A 23,654-nucleotide genomic window follows, 5' to 3' on the forward strand; every position below is an offset into this window, starting at 1 on the left:
GCACAGAAAAGCACTGAAAGCAGCAGCATTTGTTTTCTGGATTTATTGCAAATCTCTTTTCTTGGTTTCATTGTGGACTATTGAGTCCAGACTTTTTTTGAAATAAAAAGCTTGAATTGAGGTATAATTGACTTGACACCATATTGAAATAAAGAGCTCTTTAAAAACTGTAAAATTTATTTTCAGCTATTTTTTATTTTTATTATTCCACGATCTATTGATTATGTTGACTTGTCACAATAGCCCTAAACTAATAGATTGCATTTTACCAGTTTCACAGTATTTACAGTTGGATTGTGATATTAAATCACTTATGAATGCCTTTGTAAATGCTGCAGTCCTTATTTTTTAAATAACTATTGATATTTTGCTCTGGCTTAAGTGTATACAGGTCAACCTTGGTTTGCATCAAATGGTTAGCTACGGTAGTTCAAGAAAGTTGAAATATCCTTTGACAATGGATTAGTTTAGAGAAAGTCTTATCGTATATACAGTATATGCTTTGTGTTAATACATGTAGCTTATAGAGGGATTGGAGCTAATTATAGTCAAAATTTACAAAACCGATGTTTTCCTTCTTTATAAACCCAGAATTTTACCTTGAGCATCATAAGATTTTATGACTGGTGTTTTAGCTGCTTTCTGCTCATCTCTCCGAGGATAGCTGGGGATATTTAAGCTACATGATCTGTGAACAGTAGATGTCACATTGCTCAGACAGATTGGAGGCTGGAGCAGTCTCTTGTACATATTTAATGTAAAGTGTAAAACTTGGATTGTTGGGGACAAAATACGTCTAACTCTGTAATTTGAGTCTCATCAGGAAAAACTAAAATTTCTTGCAACTATCCATCACATGTTGGCACATTAAGTAATTACCTGAAAATAAATGGTATCATAAACCCTAGCTCATGTGATTTTTCATTATCCAGAGCTGGCATGTGCTGTAAACTCCATCATGGTGCTCGTATACAGGCGTCGTTGAAGGTATTGCAATCATAGCCTCGGGCAGAAAAGTGCAAACGGGTACACAGCTTGAAGAGATGACTTTTATCAAGTTTGACATCTATGTGTTTGGCTGGGGGTGTTGTTATGGGTGACTGAGCTGTTTGTTCATCGACCAGATGAACCATAGTCTTCTTGAAATGTCTGTCTATAACCTGGTTGGGCCAGTATTATTTCGACAGAACTTGGAATATATTTGGTCCTCTCTTGTAATTTCTTGTGAAGCAGCCAAGTCAGTGATGTTTGGAATGACTAAAACAGGTGCTTTTGTGGGTTAACCTTGTTAAACAGAGCTCATCTGCGAGCTTATCGTCTAGCCTTTCAGTGTGCGAATGCACGAGTCTTTATTTCTATTATTTGAATACAGACCTTCCAGGGAATAAAGTGCTTTACATAACATAATCCAGCAATTGTCTGTGACAGTCAGTTTGTGCTTGTTTTATAATGCAGGAGTTGTAATTATGTTGAAGAGTCTGTCAGGTCTGCTCATCCTCACTTCAAATAAGTTGTTCTTGTTCTCTTGTTGAAAGAGAGGAGAGTTTTTTTCCCCCACTTATTCTTCAAAACAAAAATCAATTAGGCTCATAGAAACTGGAACTGAACAATTTGCTGCATTGCAGTATTAATACGTGCAATATTGCAAAAGACTGGTTTGATGTAATATTCGGTGTGCTGTAATATTTTAGATGCTATGTATACGCTGACCTGATATAGATCTAAATCTCCAATAATAATCAAAGTTGGTATAGATTGGAGAGGATGTTGTGATGACGGGAAAACAGTAGAGGGAAATGTGGGTTAATGGGAATTGATATTATTATCCCCACATTCATAACAATAATATTGCAAAGTCATGCTTCCTTATTATCGTGCAAATGAGGACTCTTTGTCTGCTTAATTCAGTTATTTTTACATGTATGTATGCTTCAGCTTTGCTATTTTTGTCTTTGTGCTTTTTCATATCATCTCTCCACTACTTGGAGACTTCCAGCTGAATAAATTATAATTTAAAGTCTTTCCTCGCTGTTAATTCACCCATCTTTTATCCCGTCACCTCTGATTTTCTCCAACTAATTAATTTATTGCCATGTATATTCCCGACTAAACTTTGTCTAAGCACACAACAGTATGTAAACGTTCAAGACAAGTTACTTGACAACTATTTTCCTGCTTCAATACGCTCTTTATTTTCAATTATGTGGACAAACAGTCTCAGAATGTATTGATATTGTGGCTGTGTACGTGCATTTGCTGTGGTTTGACTCAAAACTGTACTTCTGCAATCGCTCATTCGAAGCATCATAAACCAAAGCTCACAGACTGTAAATAGCCTTTCACAACAATAATGTTGGTCTTTACTAGTTCTATTTAAATTTTTATATTTGTTTTCCAGTTCAGATTGGATTAAAGTTTTTAGGTTTTTCAATGTTGAAAAAGAGCAGCTTGTATCCATAGCCAGTAAATTAAAAGCCTTGTAAGTGAGGATTATTATTATTTTTTTGTTTTTTACTGTCTTGGCAACACAAACATGACATTCAAACTGTAAAGTAGAGATACAGAGATCAGGTTTTCAATTTTGTTTGATAGGGAAAACAATCCGAATCTCTAAAAAGAAAAACTGAAATTGTGAAGTCATAGAACAAGTGCATGAAATGTGCTGCAGGGTCTTAATGATGGTGGTTTATAATCCAACAAAAAATGAAGAAAATCCATAATTATCTCAAAAACTTTAATCTGTTTAACTGAAAAAACTAATACTATGTTGGTTGATGTTTGATTAAAAAAAAGGTGGAAAACATTAGTTTTTATACATTTTTAGGATTAAAAGTCAGTCACTCAGTTTTTGAACTGCTGTTTACTGATTAGAACAGATGAAATTATCAGAATTTATTCTGAATTATCTTGTTTTTTGAGTTGTTCATTTAGCATACACATTTTCAGATCTTCATCTATGTACTCATGACTCCAACTGGAGTTTTTGTGAACGTGTGTGCCGTATGACTGCCAACAAAGGAAATGAAAGGAACCAATACTTCCAGGAAAGCTGGTTGTCTGAAGCAGCCCCCTCCTGCTTTGGAACTCTATTGTGTGTTTGCATGTCATTTATTCTCGCTCCATCTCTCCTCTTTCACTTTAATCTTCTTGTCTCTTGGTTATTGATCTGTTCATTGCCTTTCGTAATGTCATCCTCTCTTCATGGCAGAGTCATTGTTTGCCTTCCTTTATGCTGCTGCGTTTCATGTCTCTGTTTCTCTCTCTCTCTCTGTGTGTATCTCTCACTCTCTTTCTCTCTCCAAATCAGAGGCAGTTAAAAAGTGAGCCTCATGTGAGCGTTCGCTCTCGTTGTCCGGTGCAACTCGTGCCTTTTCCTCATCTCTCTCCTCTCCTCCCATCCTATCCTGGCGTGCCGGGACTTTCTGCTCCTCTCCCTCTTCTCTCCGTCTTCATTTCACTCCTCCTTGCCGTCATTCTCGTCTGACTCGGCAGGGTGCCATCACAAGTGATTTGTATAATTCTCTCTTCTAGTTCCGCGGTCGGGGTGCGCGTGTGAATGTCCGCATGGAGGAGAAAGTGAGTGTCTCGTCTTGTCCGGTTCGCCTCCATCGTGCGTGTGCTGAGTGATGTGTTAGTGTTTATAAAGAGAGAGAAAGAAAGCCAAGAAAGGAATCTCTTACTGTCTTTTTGTGAGTGTGTATGTGCATGATGAAGCGTGGTATCGCTCTGAGCTGAGTTCACATTTGTGACTGTTTCTTTCTCTCTCTGAGTACATGCGTTTTTGTGTGCGTGCACGCATCACGTCAGCTTGGCTGGGGTCTGGTCGCTTGGCTGGGGAGAGGGAGAGGGAGAACAATATGAGTGGGGTTGGGCAGTGCTAGCATGCGGACCAGGAGCAGGCTGCTGCAGACTTGTAGCAGTCTTAAGATGATGGCCATGGTCCGGACCTCCCTCCAGAAAGTGGTGGTCTTCTTACACAGGCTCCAGAGGATGGCCATCTCCTCACCGCGCTACCAGAAACTCTGCAAGGTACGTGGAGAGACCCAGCTGGAGAACAAAGTCTCTGCTTTTTTTTAACTTCAGATGAAATTTAAGTTTAGCTTTGAGTTTCGTGGATATTGTTTTTTACTTTCTTGGTGAATATTTCCAAAGTTTATACAGGTTTTATTGAGTTTGATTTAAGACTCTTGAATTTGGTTTTGATTCTGTTTTTTTTTTTTCTTTTTTAAATCCTTGCATTTTTGAGACAATACACCATATTGTTTTATACATGCGTTTAATTTGGACTCACAAATTATAAGCTGACGGTAAAGTTTACCTTCTTTGGTTCCTCTTAAATTTTTTTATTCTGCCTGACATTAAAAATTGTTTTTGTTTTATGTCATCTTATTAATTTATTAATTAACATTTTTTCTTGGATTTTAAATATATGCATGCGGTTAAATTTATGTCTGTCCTTTCCTCCTGTGAATGCAATGATTTGTAAGAAAAAACAAAAACAAAAAATTTGGTACTGTTTTTGTCCCACGCATCGTATTATTTGAAGAAGCTAATGGCAGCAGTGGAATGACTGATGTTTGTTTTTCTTTTTAATTTTAAGTCACTTCTGAGGTGACACGCATCTAAGCAACACAGATTTATTGTGAAAACCCAGCGGAGCGTGAATCAGTTGACTCTGTCTCTGCCCTTTGTCAGCTGTATTGATTTTACCGTGGAGAAAATGACCAGTGATGTGTGCAGTGCTTGATCTTGTTTTGTGTCGCTGTTGATCATCACTGGTCGTTGGTTGTCCTTGCTCTCTCTGCACATCAACAACTTGCTCTCGGATTAAGGACATCCAGATGTTGAGATTTGGCATTGCTGTGCAGAGAAGGAAAACAGCAGAGTTGAGGATTACTTGCCAGCTTTCAGCATTACTGATTTGTCAGCTGCTTTTTAAAAACATTTCGTCTTTGTTTGTTTATGCCAATATGTGAGTGAGAGCTTGTTTGCACACTTTGCTAGGTGTGAAAGCACAATAAGTGCTAATTAAACTCTGGACTTGCTCATCTGGCCTCCATTCAGCACCCTTTAGAGTCAGACCTACCTGGGTTGTATTCGTGCTGGTAGAAGGCATTACTCACTTTGCACCCAATTACCCTCCTCTGAGCTGCATCCGTCACTTCAGCATTGTTTGGCCTTCCCCTCGGGAGGGGGGCTGGTGTAATGCCAGGCTGGTCACACCTCCCTGGGGTGCCCTTACTGGCTGCCAGCCAAGAAAAGAACTTCCTGATGATGGATTTGCATGGGGCTCACAGGGTGCACCCCCTGGGTCTGGCCATTTATTCTGTTTTGGGATAGTGCTGATGCTTAAACTGCACACATGATTATTTCCCGCCCTTGTGGATTGAGTTTGTCCATTTTTTTAAACCACATACTTATGTAATCTCTGATTTGTGATTTTCCTTTATTAAATCCTTATAAAATCATTCTACAAGTTTACCCCTGGACTTCTTGTTTTCCCGGCTCCTCTCCTTTGGACCACTTGCAAGCCTGCAGCAGATCTACTCTATTGGTGAATAAAGCTGCTGAGTGGCATGCCGGTTTCGTTTATAGTGAGTCCTGGTGGCTCAGTTCTGTCTCTCTGTGTTGAATCAATGGCTGAGAATTGGCTGAAAGGCCTGCTTCTCTCCAGAGGGGTGTCCTCCTACTCTCATTACTGTTGCGTTGCTTCCAACTGTGTGTGCATGTGTGTCTTTAAACAAAGCCCACTTTAGAAGCAGCTCTAAATTAGAGGTACTATGCATTCATCCTTGCTGGTTCCTGCTGTTTCTGTGACACAAGCTCTGGCCTTTGGGCTCCACAGTCTGTGCACCTTTGCTCTTGGCTCATTGCTGCCCCCTGATATATGACTCAGGCACGGGCATAAAGCCCAGCTTCCTGACCCTTCTGTCCTTCAGCTCTGTCAGGATCCTTGGGGTTATTAGCAAGTGTTAGCATTAGCAGTTAGAGCCTCGGGTGCAGGCTGATAACCTCCACTTTCCCCTCTGGTATCTTGGCTCACACTCAAATCAGGAATATTTTCCTTCACGCTTCCTTAAATTCTTTAGTCTGCAGGCACACGCACACTCAATGCAAACGTTTGGAGCACATAATCATGCACACTTACCAAGTGATTCACAGGCAGTGGAATAACGTGGAAACTGAGGTCATTTAAACTCGTTTAGATGGCATTTAGAATCTAGAAAGACAATAAAAGAAAATGAGAATAAGGTTTCAATTCCAATCAACATTTTTGTGCTATTCACAACTGACTGACTTCTTATCGGCAGAAGCTGTGACGTGAAATGGTACTTAAATCACACAAAATAGCTTTTACTGCTAATACTGAGTGGAATATTGTGACGAAATGACGGGAATACAACACAAAATTTTATCTTGTATCAGCACCCGATATAAGTTTCCTGCCAATCTCTTGTCTGTGTCTATATCATATTAGGTTCTCCCATGTCTAGTAAACCCATTTATTGAGCCAGAGGTTGTGTGCATTGTCTTCAGCAGTGGATTTTGTGCACATTCTTCCATTAGTGGCTTTTAGACAGCCTAACCTTATAATGTCTGTGTAGTTTATCATCATGTGCTCATAATAGCAAGTGGAAATGTCTGCAACTCCCCCTCGTGATGAACAAAATAAAATAACCAGGCATATGTGTTGTAGGCAGATAGGTGAGGACTATGTTAGTTGTAATTTATATAATTTCCTCTGGTGACCTGTTCTTATGACGTACAAACATAGAATAGATACCCTTGATTGTCCAACAGTGGGAACAAGATAAGAGTATTAGAACTCTTATCTTAAAACAAAATTAAGGATAATAAACTGTACAATAAGGGCAAAATTACAACATAATATAGTGTGCTGTTGTAAAAACAGCACACTCCAATCCATAGGAATGTTTGACTGAGCTTGATAATATTTCTAAAAATGTACAAAATGTGTATTTGTGCATTAAAAACAGACAATTTTCAATATATGAAAATAAAGCTGCTAACAGAGTTTTGCAAATACAACTGACTGCCTTTTTCTTGAGTACTGAGATGATCGTTGGAGATTTGTTTCCATTTTAGTGTCTGAGGTTCATTCCCTTCTTTTTTGTCTGTACTAAAAGCTGAATATAATAGGACATTGTGATCTATGTTGTGGCCCGCACTTCCTCAGCAGCATGACTTTAAAGTGATGCAGGATGGGCATGTGAATGTCTCTCAGACTAATTAAAGTCTAAATGACACTTGATCATTACATCAGCCCCATCTGTGTGTTTTTCTTAGTTTCGGTCATGCAGAATAAAACGAGAGAGACTCGCAGAACTCAAGACAGTGAAGGGCTGACTGGAAGGATCTGTTCTTAAATTTCCTTGAATTCAACCTGCACTCTCATTCCCTCTTCACCCAAAACAGTTAGGGGCAATCCAGTGAGTGGCTTAAGTGAGCAGAGATAAAATGTTGTGCTCAATATTTTTCCTTGCTCCTTCAGTTCTTAGATTGACAATCAATCTGCAGGGACAAGGTCTTAGCTCTGAATCTAATGTCCCTCTCTTTTGCCAATATCTATGGCGAGTACTCTGCCACAGAGCTGGCTCACAGTTCATTTTTCTGTTTCCTTTCACTGAGTGTATCTGTACACCTTGTCAGCGTTTGTGGCGCTGACAAACATCACATTCTCCTACTGGAGAGGAGATTACGGCATGTAATCCCTACACAAATACAGACACACAAACTCTGGTTCACTCTATTGAAAAACTCAGGCCAGAAGAGATTTATCCAAATTGGTATTCAAAAGACTTTACTAAGAAATTGCATTGATTAATCCTCCTCTCAATGTGTCCCATTACCTCTATCTTCTCTCGCTCTCTTCCCCCTTATTTTCTGCCTGTTTACCTTATAAGCGTCAACACTGATTCTTTCTCCTTTGTGGTTCTCTTCCACCGCTGGACATTTTCCCTACTCCTGTCAAGGATAATTAATTCTTTGAATAGAAGTGGAACACTTGCTGGAAGATAATTGCTGTTCTTCCTACATCCCAGCAAATTTGGTGTCTTATTTCTGTGGTAAACCCAACCCAAATAATTTTGTTCTTCATCTGTTTTTGTGGAAGAAACAGGGGCACATTTTTAATGATTTATTACTCCTCAAAATCTCTTCTCTGCAAATGAGCAAATGTCTGTTTCAGTATAGGTTCTCTTTATGAATGTTTTCCCATTTCAGTCTTTTTGAAACGTTGATTGCCTCTGCAAACCTTTTTCAGTTGATAAGGTTGAAGGAAACTTTCCTTTTTATCCTTTCTTCCTCCCCTGTCAGCTTTCCTCTCAGCACTATCAATTTCCACAACATCTCCTTTTGTAGCACCTGCTTACTCTCCCATGATCATCTTTCTGTTTATGCTGCTGTCATCATCTCTTTAATTGTTAATGTTCTGCTCTCTGTTCTTCCCTCTAACAAAATCTTCTACCCACTTTTGTCTTTATTCCCTGGATGACAACATATGCTGCTGTTTAGTCATTTAGCCTTGATGCCACTCCAAAGAAACGGGTCAATCTGTACTGTTGAATTATTTATCACATACAACATCTCGTCTTAAACCTTGGAAAGACGATTTTATTGAATAACATTAAGATCTACTAAACCCATATGTATATAATTTGTCTTTGTGCAGATTTGAGTGTGTGTGCATCTTCTACACTTCCTGAAATACTGTTGCATTTACCAGTATAATCGGGGGAAGGAATTTCTGAACTAAATTCCATTGACTTCCAGATTTTTCTACAAAGAACAGCTCTCTCTCTTGTCCAACATTGGTCTAAATTAAGACAACGGGAGGTCTGAGATAGCAGGACCCCTCTGTGTACACAACAAACAGAGAAGAGGACTGAAAAAATGATGAGAGGTCTGGAAAAACAAGAGCTTGAGAAGGCACACAGGAGGAATGGCATCAACAGCAACACAGCCTGGTATGCTCCTCAGAGGTAAATCCTTTGGTACGACAAAAACAAAGCAACTGGAAATGGCTTTTGCTGTTATATCACAGGGAGATTAAACATAAATCGTGCTATATATAGACTGTAATCTCCAGGGGAGGAAAAACATGCCAGAGTCAAATGCTGATATAGAAATACAACTGAGGAAAAACGAGGAAAGAACATGAAAGGTTGTCAGCAGAACTACTTTGCAACATGATGCTACATGGTTTTTTTTGGTTTGTTTGTGAAAATGTGCACATAAGTTATAGTTCAGAAAGACAAAGTACCATAAGTCAAAACAACAATTAGGATCGTAGGTATGGGGTATTTAGTAAATCTGACTACAGGCAAGACATGATGTTCTAGTTTTTCAGATATTTTTTGCTGCAAAAAAAAATGTTACTTTTATTTTTCTCCTGGAGGTTTGATAATCACAACATAATTAACTCCTACCTGTAATTTGATACTTGAATTTGACAAAATTTCTCAACAAAACCAACAAATATTCATAACTTTCATCCTCTAGGCAACTTGAACAAAGAGCCGTGAGAAAGGATTTATCGGCAAAAACAATTAGTGTCTCAATATTATGACAAGTAACCAGATGGTTTAAAAACAAGTCCTTTCTCTACTGTACCTCCAGCACAAGGAAGGATGACTAATTTGAGACCACAAAGCTCTGCACAACCTAATGTGAAAATAGATCTTGGACAATATCAGGATAGCATTTGATTTTGATCTTATTGTTGAATGTTGCAGTAATGAGATCCTGGAATTTTCTCAGTCTGCTCTTTTCATCATCTGCAGCATCTCCACCACACTTTCAATATCTAGCTTAGGCGTAGATGTTTAGGTCAGCGAGAGTCCATCCAACTACCTAAATATAGATGTGATGAACCAAATTTTGCCATCAAGCAGTCTTTAACGATTGGTATTATACACACAGTATGTTGTTTCTCAATACTTTCATGTGAAATCACTATTGATCCAAAGACATAATTCATTTCATCAGATTTTCAAGACATTTAGCAATTTACTGTAATGCAAACATCTTCTGTTTCATTTATTTTTTCATCTTGCAGGCAGAGATTATGTCACAGAAGTACAAAGTTCAGACTAAAATCTTCTTGGTTTGTCCCTGTGCAACCTTCTCTGTGGATCTAAAAGCAAGCATTAAATTAAAAATGTTCTTTTTATGTAACATGGCTTAAAAATCTGTCATCAGCTCCATAAGACGTTCGAGAAAGTTTAGAGAAGGATCAGGAATGACAGGAAGGTTTTCATGTGAGCTGTGAATGACAGTTCAACGTAAGTCTTGACGTCTTCTTGGTTGCACCGTTGCACATTGGACCACAAACTTTAAAGCAAACTCGCAGTTAGAAGAGGCGACACAGAATCGAATTAGATTTCCAACAGTGCTCACATGTGGGTGTTTATTGGTTTAGTGTGTTTCATAGTTATCATGCAAGTGTCTTTAACAAAAGAGGCTTCTCAACTCCTCATCCCACTGGAAATGGTTTAAGCTTCACGGAGAAGAAAAAAAATATACCAAAAAATAATTTATGACAGTGCAGGAAGCAACTACCGAGTTTTTAGGGGAAAGTTGAAGTGATGACAGACAGATGTAAACATAATATGAAACATGAAAGGGTTGAAAATGATGAGAGGGAGCAGGGATTGGGCACTGGGAAAATGGAAAGAAAGACGGACGACTGCTTTTTTCCATTTTACTCCATGGAGACATATATACACTCACACTGCCTTATATGCATTTTCCATCCAAGGTTTTTTTTCAGGTAGGCTATGGGGTAAGAAATTCATTTACTGCTTCAGCACATGTGTAGCTTCATTTTCCCTGCCTTCTTCCTCACCTCCCATTGAGAACAGAAGAGCAAAATCAACAAAACCCACAAACATCCACCCTTGATGAACGACTTCCCCTTTTGTCTCCGTCTCCTTCCTCTGTGTTTGTGTGTAAATGTATGGGTGTGCGTGCCAGTTTGTGCCTGCTAAATATCGTCGGGATTAGTGCCGGAGGCTTAATTAAAAAGCAATTACCTTTGGTCGCTGTGGGCGACGCTTGGCGGAGGGTAACTCTTCTAATCTGGAGAAACGGTGTTGAATTCCTCAGGATGCGACACACATTCGCAGTCAAACCCCGTACGTAAATTGTGCAATTGTCTGCAGAGTTATGGAGGGATTAAAGCAATTGTTAATTAGTGAAGTGGGTTCAGACTGAAAGGGTAGAAGAGGGGCATTAGGGTCAGACTTACTGCTATCCCTCAGTCTCATGCTCTGTGTGTGTTTGTTTATGAAGGTAAGTGGCCAAATGATATACCCCCAAACCAAATTAATTTCCTTTGCAAGACTTGCAAGCACGCTTTCTTTTTTTTCCTTTCAGTCCCTCTCCTCATTTCCTCTTCCCTGAGACAACGAAGTAGGTTAGGACAGTTAGTGCCAGAGCTAATTTTTTAATTTTAAAGTTCCAATTAGACGTTGCTAATCATGGTAATTAGATAATCACTATGAGACTGCCCTTAAAGAACCCTGTATTCATGAGACAGTAGAGAGGTACACTGATCAGGCAAAACAGTGCGACTCCATACAGGGGAAATGAATAACACAGTTTAATCTCTTTGTCATGGCAGCTGCTAAATGGTTTGACATATTAAGCATGTGGACATTTGGTGATGTTTTTAATGAGTTTGTCTAAGGGCATTTTCAAAACTGAAGCTCCTGTGGTCTGTAGCGGTCAGGATTTATAAAATACCATTGGTGGATGTATCAATGGTTTGGATCGGTTGACATAGTGGAGTGTGAAAGCAAACAAAATCCACTGAAATATAACAAATGTTTCTATTTGGTCCCCAGTCGAACTGAGTCCATGTCATCAGGTGTGAAAACTCCCTTAGAGGACTTGAGTGATTTGTTGCTAACATCTTGCTACTAGATACCACAGACCACCTTCAGGGTTTCAGTGGAGTCCATGCTGCTGGTCTGGGCTTCGTTGTAAACACATTGGTGATCCAATCAAGTTTTCATGATGTTCCAGGCATATTGGTGCCACTCAGCAAATACTTTTCCAGACTTAGAGGATTAATATTACAGCCAGATCTAGAGAAACTCATCCATATGGTTATCTTTAGTTGCGTCGATTATTGCAACAGGTCTGCTTCAAACAACTGCAGCTGATCCAGAACACTGCTGCTCATGTTCTCACTAAAACCTGGAAGATAGAGCACATCATCCCCTGTACTAAAGCCCTTAAACTGACTCCTTGTAGTTCAGAGAACAGACTTTAAAATACTTTTGCTAGTTTATAAATCACTGAAATACAAGATCTGTTGTCATTGTATCAACCTTCCAGACCTCTCAGGGGTTCTGGTTCTGGCATGCTTTGCATCCCCAGAACCAGAACATGGAGAAGCAGCACTAAGCTTTTATTCACCACAGATCTGGAACAACATTTTCAGAAAACTGCAAAACAGCTGAAACACATAGTCCCTTTAAATCAAAGCTAGAAACACACCTGTTTAGAGTTGCCTTTGATTAGTAGCAACTGGAACATTGATCAACATATTTGATTTGTATTTGCTTTGGAATTTTGATGATGATATTTGACAGGGCGTGTTGCATTTTTCATAGATGATGGATGTACAGTGTTTTTATGACGTAAAGCACTTTGAACCACCTTGTCGCTCTAAATAAACTTGTTCTATTGAAGTGAGAGCAATATGTGTACAAAGTATTACATTCATTCACTTTGAGCTGAAGGTCTTTCATTTATTGTTTTGAGAAATTGGCTTTAGCTGCAGGTGGTCAATATGCTAACGATTCAGCTGTTGAAGCTTTTGGAACAGAAAATCAGATTAAGGTTAATCATTCGTTTGTGGCAACATTTTCTTCAGGTTATGTTCGTGCAATCTGTTTGCCCTCGTGTTTAAAGATTTTTTTTTTATATCTGATTAGAAATACATTTTGAAACGTTGACTATTAATTACCGGTATACATGCTTTGAAAAACGCACACAAACATCTGTTCCCCTCCAGCTGAGAATTATTACTGTAATTCCCCTCTGTCCTCCTCCCATTCTGCATCATTTTATCTATTTGTAGCTCATTTTAGGCCTTGCCTCCCCAGACGGTGCTATGGCAACTGAATGATTGACAGGACAATCGATGAGGGCGCTGGATGCTCTTTCTCTTTCCCCTTCCTCCGTCTGACCTTCCCTTTGACATGACTACTGTCGGTGCCGCTCCTCTCGAAGAATTACCTGTTTGCATGACGCCAACCCTGTGGCTGGCCTTGCCCTCCGATGCTAAAGGTTGGACATCTGGTAAAGATGAATAATCAGCTCACTGAGGAAACGCACACATGCTCGCACATGCTTCTTTAATTGCTCCTGAATACATGAATTATTATAAACCTTTAAACATGTTGCTCAGTTTTTTTGCAGATGCCATGTCTTGGTTTTATTAATTAATATTCCTGTTACTTTTATAGTTGTGTCATTAAAAATGTTGCAAATATTTGCTGAAATGTAAAACTAGGGGAAACTTTTTACTGCAGATTCAGGGTTAGTTTGGGATGAACAAAGTTTCTCTCAATACCAGCACTAAATTACTACACTGCAAGGAGATGTGAAGAAGGTGATATGACCCTTATTTACAATGTTTATCATCCTCTATAATTGACAAAAATATTGGTAGTTTTGGTAAAGATGTTTACAACATCATAAAATAAATTAACCCTTTATCCTTTTACCATCATTTCACTTTGATTTTTTTTTTGAAAAACGCAACCTTTAATTTGAGTACATTGATTCAGTGAGGGGAACAAATCCCACCTTGGAGAAATACATGTTAGTCCTCATTGCCCTATGAAACACTTTATAATGCATTAAATTAAATTATAGTTCAATATGATTTCTTGTTACCTTTTGGTATACATAATTACTTGATACATTTCTCATAGTCATACTTCAATATGGGAAAGGTAAGCAAACATGCCATTCAGGTAGGTCAGATGTGTGTTGATCCTCATAAATCAAGACATGGGTACAAGAAAGTTGGCTCTTAAAGTTACTGATATCTGGAGTCATAACAATATTTTTTTTTAACAATGATGTTTTGTAAGTTTTTGCAAAAAAAAAAAAAATCAATTGTGATAAACCTGTTTTATCTCAACTGGATAAAAAAAAATATTTTGTGACATGTAAAGTGTGATTTTGTGACTCTTGGAATGTATTAGCCAACAAAAATATAGCAATCCCAATACTTAAACTATGAGTATTGTATACATTGACATTACAGTGACTATATTGGCCATATATTTTACAGTTCTTGGTCTGTATTTTTTGCTGCCTCACACAGTGAGCAGGATGATTGTAGGAACTTACTTGTGCAGGAGGGAATGTCTTTGGTCCAAATCTCCATTAGAACAATTTATTTTCAGGCTTTTGTTCACATCTTTGCCAATGGTCCCTGTAATTGTGGAGAGCACAGTAACTGACTGCAAATACTGATAGATTCCACACGATTAAGCATAATTGCAGACAGTTTAATGCAAGCAGCACAAACATAAAAAAATAAAGATAAAACATCAATTTACAGGTATTTTTAGTATTTAGTTCTGGATGTTATATTAAAGTGATATTTCTGTTTCTGTTTATATTCTGTTCAGCAAAAAGTGAAACTTGTTGCACTCACCACAAACCCTTCGGCTTTGGTACTGCACACTGTTGTATTTACAGTGAAAATACTGGTTTTGGCTTTTTTAATCTGTCTTGACAGCATGGAGAGTTTACCGTCTGAAGATGAGGATAAACATCGTTCTGACAGGGTGACAATTTTTAGCTTGTCAACTATCTGAACGCACACGCCTCGGGAATCTCGCTGATACCATATATTTTGTCATATCTGCTGGTCTCAGTGGCTGTTCGCTTCGCTAAAATGTGTTTGTTTTTTTCTTGTTCCATTTTGAGCCTTGCATTCATTGGCACTTGTTCCGTATTTGTTCTTGTATAGTGTGTTCTTCTGCCTCATGTTCAAGTACATTACTTTTTAGCTCAGCAATTTTTCTCCAAAGTCATTTTCAGTATGTGTTGGTAAGATGGCTCTTAAACAATGGAAAACTTTTACATTCTGTCTGCCTCATGTCTTCTGCCAGTGACATGATTTATAAAATATATATGTCTGTCTGCAGAGTCCAACTTCACCTCAGATTAATCTTTTTGACACAAAGGCATTGTAGTTGTCATTTGGATGCATCATTGAACTTTTACGATCTTTGTTCTCATTGAAATAAGAGGATTCATGTGGCTTCAAACGAAGCTGAGATGAAGTTTTACCTTCCCAGAAGAACTTTGACCTTTCAGAAACATGCATGCACCAACACACCTGTAGCTGTCACTTCAATAAGAGGTTGTTCTAGAAAGTAAGGATTCAGAATAAATTAACCAAAATTTAAATGTTTGTTTGTAAAAAGTTTGAGAAATATGACTTATCTTATACTTCACTATTATGTGCTATGTTGTCACAATCTTATCACATAAAATACCAATAAAAGATTGTGGTTTTAATGTAGCAAAACATAAACATTTTTTGGATACTTTCTTAAGGCTATGTAAATACATTATAATAAAGAAATATATGTAAGAACATACAAAAAATTAATGATCTGCTTTGTCTTTATTATTCCAGGCCTCAGCAAGGAGCACTGCAACTTGCTTCACTTTAATAAAACAATCTTCTTTTCCTATTTTAACTTGTGTTTTATTGTCTTAATTTTAGAGCCCAGACAGCATGCAGCTGTTTGAAATTAGGATGAATTGTTTTTTTTGCTTATCTCCTTAGATGATTGAGCACACTGTTCTCAGCAGTAATTGTAAGTAGTTGTAATGCGCTTGGTATTAAGATATAATTTCTTTCTGAGTAGTAACGTCCAGCCAAAGCTCTCCTGGGCTTCATTGCTGCCTCAGTGCCATTTTTATCATATGAAATAGCTGTAAGTTTGATTGGATGTCTTCCAGCCACCAGAATCGTGTTTTTCCCAGTAGTATAAAAGATATTGGAATTATGTGCTGTGTGACTAAATTGCTTCTGGAAGCCACATGTATAGAGGGACAGAATCGAAGGGACAAATAGTTGGGGTAATGGAAGATGGCTTCAGGCTGCGTCTGTGGTATAAACCAGTTTTCCTCTGTTTTTATGCGAGTTTCACTTACTGCTTTTCTCCAATCGCCATACATAGCAATCGGAAAAGATGGGGCCCATTTTATCTGTGTAGATAAACTGTTTCTTTATTTTTCTCTAAATATTTCTTTTGAATGCTGTGATTTACTTTGGTGGGACGACTATTGGTGTTGTAAGACTTGGTTATTTTCTGCTTCTGTTTCTACATCTGTACTGACGGGCCTGAGCCTACAGCTGATAGAAAATCAATTTAAGGCTCTAACCGTTCCATAGACGTGCCACTCATCACCTAATTGCTCAGTTCACCTCAATTAAAGAAAACAAACCACATGCTCACACATGCAGGGTGTTTATGTATGCACACACTATAGCTGTGCTTTTATTGCTGCTCTGTCACAAGACAGATTAGATTGAAAATTAGGAAAATGATTGAACAGAAATGATTTCCTTCCTTCCACCCTTCTCATTTTGTTTTCTTCCCCATTATTCTCTTCCCTTCCCTTCCTAATTTCCCACTTTCCAAAGTTGTATACTTCCTTCTATAATGTCCTTTTCTTCCTCACCTGCCTTCATTCCCTAAACTCTACTTTTATCATATCCCTCTTTCTTTCCTTCTTTTTGTGCTTTTACTTCCTTTCTTATTTGTTTTTGTTTCCCTCCTTGTTACTCTTATGTCTTTATTTGTGTCCCATCTTTCTTTTCTTCCTTGTTCTTAGCAAAGACGTCTGCGACATCAATAGTAACTCAGTTGTTAGTTTCTAATTTTGTGATAAAAGGATTGGTAAAAACTGACTTAAAGACATAAGATCTCTGGACTGTTGCCTTTGTAAGTTTTTAATTCTTAAATAAAGATGTGCAGGAACCCTGGATAAATGTATTAAAGTGTTGAGGTGCTGATCTAATCTGTTGCTTGTTGCACAGTTAAGACATGGCCTTGATGGTTTGTTTTCTCCATCTCTACTTGAAACCTGTGTGTACCGAGTTTCTTGTTGGTGCTTGAGTGACAAAAGTAGCAGTTTCCTTTTTAAAAATTTGAAATATTCATTACTTCACGCTGCTTAATGGCTTTCCACTACAGTGGTATTTAGAGATTTGCTTTTAGCAGCTCGTGTTACATTAAATTATCTGCTTTTTAAAGGAAATGCCATATTCATGATGCTGTCTCTCAGATGAAGAGTATTCTTTGGACTGTTGTGGTAAAATTAAATTTATTCAGGCAGAAATTGCACATTTGCTTTATATTTCATGGATGTTAGTTTGGAAAGAGTGAAAAACCCTCCACAACACAGCCAGCACAAACAAAAAAACATAGCCTAAGGAAAGCTGTTTTGATCTCTAAGAAACACTGATTTGTAATGGTGACAATATGTTCTTGCAAGAAAGTTTGCCTTGAGAAACTTTAGTTTTTACTAAAAAACTGTTTAATCACTTTGCTTGTATCACTTTTGCATTTTTTTACCAACTGCAAACTCACTTGTTGTTCCTATAAAACTAATAAAGTGAGGATATATCTCCCCTCAATACACCAACCTGGAAAACCTTACAAATAACAAGCTTCACACTCATTTTTTTCTTTCTAACTTTGCTGTTTCATTACAGTCGAACAAGAATTTGTTTCATTGAAGTCTGACTGGCTTTTACCTTCAGGAGTATCTTTGAAGTTGTTGTGCAATATTTTTGTTTCCTTTTTGCCTTGAGTATCGAACATATTCATTAATGCTGGGGGAAAAGTCAAGTGACAATCATGTTGCTTTCTCAGTTTTTATGTCCTACATGTTTGCTTTTATCAATAGTTTATTCTGTGGTTATAAAATCTGCTGGGTTTAGTGGTTTTAAACTTGGATTAAATGAGCGGTGTCCCTCTAATTTATGAACTTTGCTCAATTTCCTCTCTTTGATTTGGGTAAAAATTATTAAATTAATGAATCACGCAACCTTTAAAAATATGTTCATAAATTAATTTGAATAATAGTTTTTCCCAGGTCGAGTGGAGATTCACAAGAGTGGAGATTTGTGTTTCACAAAGTTTAAAATGTGTTTGTCCAATTAGGGCTCTTAGCATTAATAAAAAATTTTTTTTAGATTCAATGGGTCTTCCACAAACACTTGCAAAATGTCTGCTCTCTGATTCAGGCGCATTTCTGCAATAATTAGCCATGAAATTGGAAAACTTCTAGCAATTTTACGCTTAATTTACCATAATTTAAATTAAAGAAAAAAAAATTATAACAGTGAACTTGTCCAACGCTATTGCTTCATTTTGTTTTCGGTAAATCATTTTTTTTTTTTTTTATTGATCACACAATTGAAAAAAAAAAGTTTAACTGAGGCCTTTGTCATTAATTAAGTGCTAATGTGCATTTACTAAATTTACACTCTGCTATTCTGACAAATGTATTACATTTATAAAAAAAATTATATTAATAAAAAAGTTTTTTATTATTATTAACTAAATAAACTAAAGTAATAAAAATAATAAAAGTTAATTGTATCACTTTTTTTTAAATCAAACAACTTCAACTGAAACAGGTGGCAAATGGCTGCAAATGCATACAAAACACGTGAGAGAAGTCAATTGAAATTCAAATTTAAATATGGCTAGTGGATAATTTTTTGAGTCTCAAAATGTGTGTGTGTGTATATATATATATATATATATATATATATATATATATATATATATATATATATATATATACAGTATATGTAAAATTATCCACAATTTAAAAATAAAAAGACTTTGGCATTATTTAAATTTGAATTTTGGATGATTTCAGAAATTCACTGTGGCTTTTGAGGGCATTTGCCAAGTTCCTTTCTTTTGTTTCAGGTAATTTAGTTTCACTCTGGCTCACAGTTTAAAAGTGTATTTCTCTACAAAAAGGGTCTTTGACATTTATCAAAGTTAAACTTAAGTTCTAGCTCCAAACGTAAAAAAAAAAAAAAAAAATTATTGTAAAGCTATATAAAATTTTCATAAAAATAATTTTACCACATTTTACGGTGGGAGTTTTAACTTAAAAAAAAAAAAGTGATTTCAGTGTTGGGCAACTGAAGCATTAATTTATCTAATTCAGACATCAAAATATATCTCTTATAGGGTAAGATTTTTAGTCTGTTGTTTGAACTCATACAGTATTTAACCAGTATTTTATATTGCCTGTTGTAATACACTGTCAACAACCAGCCGACAGTAGTTATTGCACAAACAATGAGTTATTTATGTGCATAAATTATTTCACACCCGAGTTTGAGAATACAGTTTGTCAGAGAGATATGGCAAAGAAGAATAAAAACTGTTCCCCTGTTTATTTGCAAAGTTTTTTTTCTTTACCCTCATTTGTTGTTTACACTTCATTTTTCTCCCTTCAGTCTGTGATAAAAAAAGAACTGGTCCAAAACTTATCTACAGGTTGAAGGGCATCTTTCTAATCTGACCTACCTTTGCTCTTTAAGGGAAGCAGTTTATAAAGAACGGAATACAAGCGAAGAACGAGGAGCATCTGTGCAGCAGTCCTGAAGCTTTTAGTGCGTCTCCTTTTGATTCCAAATCAATAGAGTTTTTTCCAGCTCAGACGCTCTGTAGCACTGACTATTACTCTGGGCCATTGCGTTTAGTATATTTGCTCATCGCGAGACGCACTTCGCTGTTTGTTTTGTGTAAGTGAAAGATCAGGAGCTCTCTGCGAGGAGCTCCTGTTAGTGTTTGCGTCAATTTTAATGCCTCGGAGCATCTTAATGTGTCTAAAGAGTGCTCTGTCAGGGAAAAGAAGCCGAGCGGAGAAAACGAATGTCCAGCGAGTTAGAAATGCGGCTCTAAAGTTTACTCAGAACGTGATTTAGAGATTGGGCTTTAAGTCAAGCCAATTACTTCATCACAGCTCTCCCAGTCAGGGTTAAGTGGACTATCGGAGAAAAGCGCAGGGCGTAAATCACGTCCTGCCGCTAGACGCAAAGTGGTGTTGATGACAGTCATGGTGTTTGGTTGAGAATAATGGAAAAAATAAGTGCAGAGAGTTGCTTCTCAAATGTAGTTACACAGGCATAATCCCCTTCCTCTCGATCAGCTGTAAAGCAAAGATGGCCGTGACATCGATAGTAACTCAGTTATTAGTTTTTAATTTTCGCCCACGCGCCGCCTCGCCTTGCCCTGTCTGCATTCAGCTGAGTTGTTCTTTGCCAAGGCCACGGCAGATTTCCAGCGTGAGCGTTTGGAAAGATTTGTGATGGTAAGCAGCTATCACCAGGATGTCCTGGATTCTTCAAAGCAGGTTATTATTTCATTATTTTGAGCCTCGTACTGGGTTCAATTACTGGGTCTGCTTTCATCAGCAAGGACAAGTCAGCAGTTCAGGCTTCTTTAAAGACGGGAAGTGCTTTATATTTCTTTTTGAATCTACTCTGTCAGAATCAGATGTGTGGAGAGAAATGCGTGCAGAAAGGGTAAACTGGATTAAAATCCTGTTCAGATGCTAAACATTCATGTAGCATTTATGCCGTAAAATCTCTCCACTGTGAAGTGGATTAACACTTGTATTTGCTCAACAGTTGCAGATTGTGGTAACCTCCCACAGATGAGTAATCACTTCACATGACTCAGTTCTCCTCCACTTTATGCGTTCCTCTTTACCTTTCAGCTTATATGTTATATAAAATAACTTTTGAAGCTTTGTTCAAACAGTTACTGCTTCATTAACCGATTATCTCACAGTTTTTACTTACAATCTGAAGACATCAAACACATTTTATAAAAATTGTGAGACTGACTCTGCATGTCCTTCGTTTTTTCGCCTAATGCATTTGCTAAAGTACTTGGGGTTAGAGAAGGGTTTAATTGAGTATCAGAAGGTGAGCAGCTGCTGACACCACTCATACTCACAAGCTCCAACCAGATGCAAATTGTGCTTGAATTAAAAAATGCTTTCTGTCTTTTACATGACCCTGATGGCTATTACTGCCACTTACAACTTATGTGTCTTGAAAAGGCCTATGTTTTTTTTTCTCTTACTATGTTCTCCATTAAACATCTCATCAGTAATACAAAGGATTTTTGACCTGGAAGGTTATTTAATTCCTGGATTCTTTTTTTCTGCATTAATTTGAGGTCTGAAGTTGTTCTGAGGCCCTGAGTTTGACATTTACTCAGAAGTCGGGCAGGCTATTTTTATTTAATACTAAGCTGTATTCAGTAAGTACATAAAATGCAAATGTTATGTACTTGCATAACATTACATATTTGCATAACAAAGTGTGACAAACTTTTCATACTTTGTCAATTTACGACCAACAACTGCTACGGATTTTGATAGACCAATGCAAAGTAGCACATATTTGTGAAATTGAAGGAAAAGGATTTATGGTTGTCATACTTTACAAATTATCTTATAAATGCAGCATGCATTTGTATTCAGCCCTTCTACTTATTGCAGAGCCACGATCTAGAGAGGGGATTTTTTTTGCTCATTAGCCTTCATAAAATAGCTCAAACTCTGTCAGATGGTTTGGGAGATGCCTGTGAGGATTCAACTTTAAATCGGGCCACAGATTGTCAAATGGATATGGGTTTAGACTGTAATGTTGGCCATTCTAACACATGTATAAACATTTTATTGTAGCTGTGGCTTGATTCTTGGGGTTGCTGTTTTGCAGGAAGGTGAACTTCCACTTCAATCTCTAATCTTTTGCAGCCTCTAATAGATTTTCTTCCAGGATTTCCCTTTGTTTAGCTCCATTCATCAGTCCATCAACTCCAACCAGGTGCTCCATCCTTACAAAAAAAAACCCCTCACAAAAATAAAAAAAAACAAAAAACCTGCGTCCCCAAACAAAGATTCCGCCACATTTTACTGCAGGGATAGTGGGTGCTTTCAGTTTTCCACCATGTTTATTGTTACATTAAATTCAAAAGTATCAAATAACAGCATCTTATGCAGCTATATCATCATGGTAATGTTTATTTAATGTTTTGCTAAAATAGTTTTTATAAAGCTTATTATTTATGGTGTTTTATAGTATTGCAGTTATGATATCTTTAGATGTAAAAGCAATAGATTTTTGTCTGAAAACATTACCATTAGCAGAAAAAGTCCATTTTAAATTTTTTTATTGAGCATATATAGTTAAATAGGTTGAGTTACACGTATTTTTATGTAGATCCTACATAAAAAACTTGTTTTCAATCTGCAGGGAAAGCTAAACTGACTGTCAGCTGTGTAACTGTGAGTGGTGAAGAGAACATCAGTATTTGCCCCAGTCTAATACGATGATCATGGTTCATCACTATATTTGCATGGCTAATTACCAACAGCTTTACAAGTTCAAATAACTGATATCATTAATGAGCCACATAGACAGGCAAACTCCACTATAAAGTCTTGTTGCGTGTTTTATTACAATGATTGGTCATACCCAACAGGCTGGTTTGGCTATTTATAAGCTCACCTCAGGACTGATGTTAACAGCATGTTGATCAAAGACAGTGGTGACTGTGTCGCCATTTAAGAGTCAGCTTTGGGCTCTATATAAAGCATCAGCACAGTATAATAATAGGAAAAGCCTCTTGATTAGACAAGCTCTTAGCAGAAAGCGTGAAATTGATGACAAGCTAACGAGTAATCCATTGCCATTCAAACAAAGAACAATCTGTTTAAATTGGGCATGAAAATTATTCCATTGCAACAACCGGAAGTTGAGCACATACAATGCTGTAAAATGTCATTCAGAACAAATGGATGATGTTGTCTTCTTGTAGAAATTACTGCTGCCCTTTAGCTTTGTGTTTAATTCGTCAGAGCTTCTTGTAAATGATTGCTTGTTAGAATGAAGCCTAACCCAGAAGATATGATCGTAATTGGAATATTGTAGTTTGAGGGTTGTAGCTTATAAACGATGAAGGGGTCAGATGTATTTGAAGGTAGTTTTGTTTTTTGGTGCACCAATCAGTTTAAATTGGTGTTAAATTATTAGACATTTAACAGCTAAAGTATAAATTTTTCTGGATCCTTAAGTCAAAGAAGAAATATTGCCTCAGGGCTTAGCAGATATACCTATTAATGTTGTCTTTAATCTAAACTCTTTGCTGTAATGATATCAAACTTTTTCTCCGTTTGAATGATTAACTGATTTTGTGTTCATGCAGATTTCTAGTTTTTTTTAAGTCCAGAGAACTGTGAGTGTATGAACTTTTTCCATAATTCAAACTAATGTGTACAAGTGTTTATGAACGAATGCTTATTTTAGGAATCGCTTTAGTTCCCCATAATTGGACAGGCCTTTCATCTCCCACTCCTGCTGCTTTTCAATGTTTTCTCATCCAAACAGATCAAAGGCACCACTTTACAGATTAAAAAGAAGAAAAATGTGTGTATGTGTGGCTACATCCATGCATGTCATCACTAAAACTGTGCCTTGGCTGATATCAGCTCTTTCTTTTCTACGTTTATCATGTTTTATCTGATCGTCTGAA

At 37.2% G+C, this 23,654-nt stretch overlaps 1 protein-coding gene across 9 annotated transcripts in view; it reads left to right on the top strand.

Moving 5' to 3' along the window:
- The window catches only part of dmd (dystrophin), a 195,984-nt gene that overhangs the window by 63,879 nt on the left and 108,451 nt on the right, over positions 1–23,654 (top strand). The window contains exon 1 of one of the 9 annotated variants that reach the window (XM_032585812.1): positions 3,344–4,029. The exons of 7 other annotated variants lie outside the window; for them this stretch is intronic. In XM_032585812.1, the coding sequence (XP_032441703.1) occupies positions 3,883–4,029 (147 nt within the window). In that variant the 5' untranslated portion in view covers positions 3,344–3,882. Of the gene's footprint in view, positions 1–3,343; positions 4,030–23,654 lie in introns of those variants that run through there. One more of the 9 variants, XM_032585811.1, reaches the window with a different exon arrangement.

This window comes from Xiphophorus hellerii, chromosome 15, assembly GCF_003331165.1.
Source record: "Xiphophorus hellerii strain 12219 chromosome 15, Xiphophorus_hellerii-4.1, whole genome shotgun sequence".
NCBI lineage: Eukaryota > Metazoa > Chordata > Actinopteri > Cyprinodontiformes > Poeciliidae > Xiphophorus > Xiphophorus hellerii.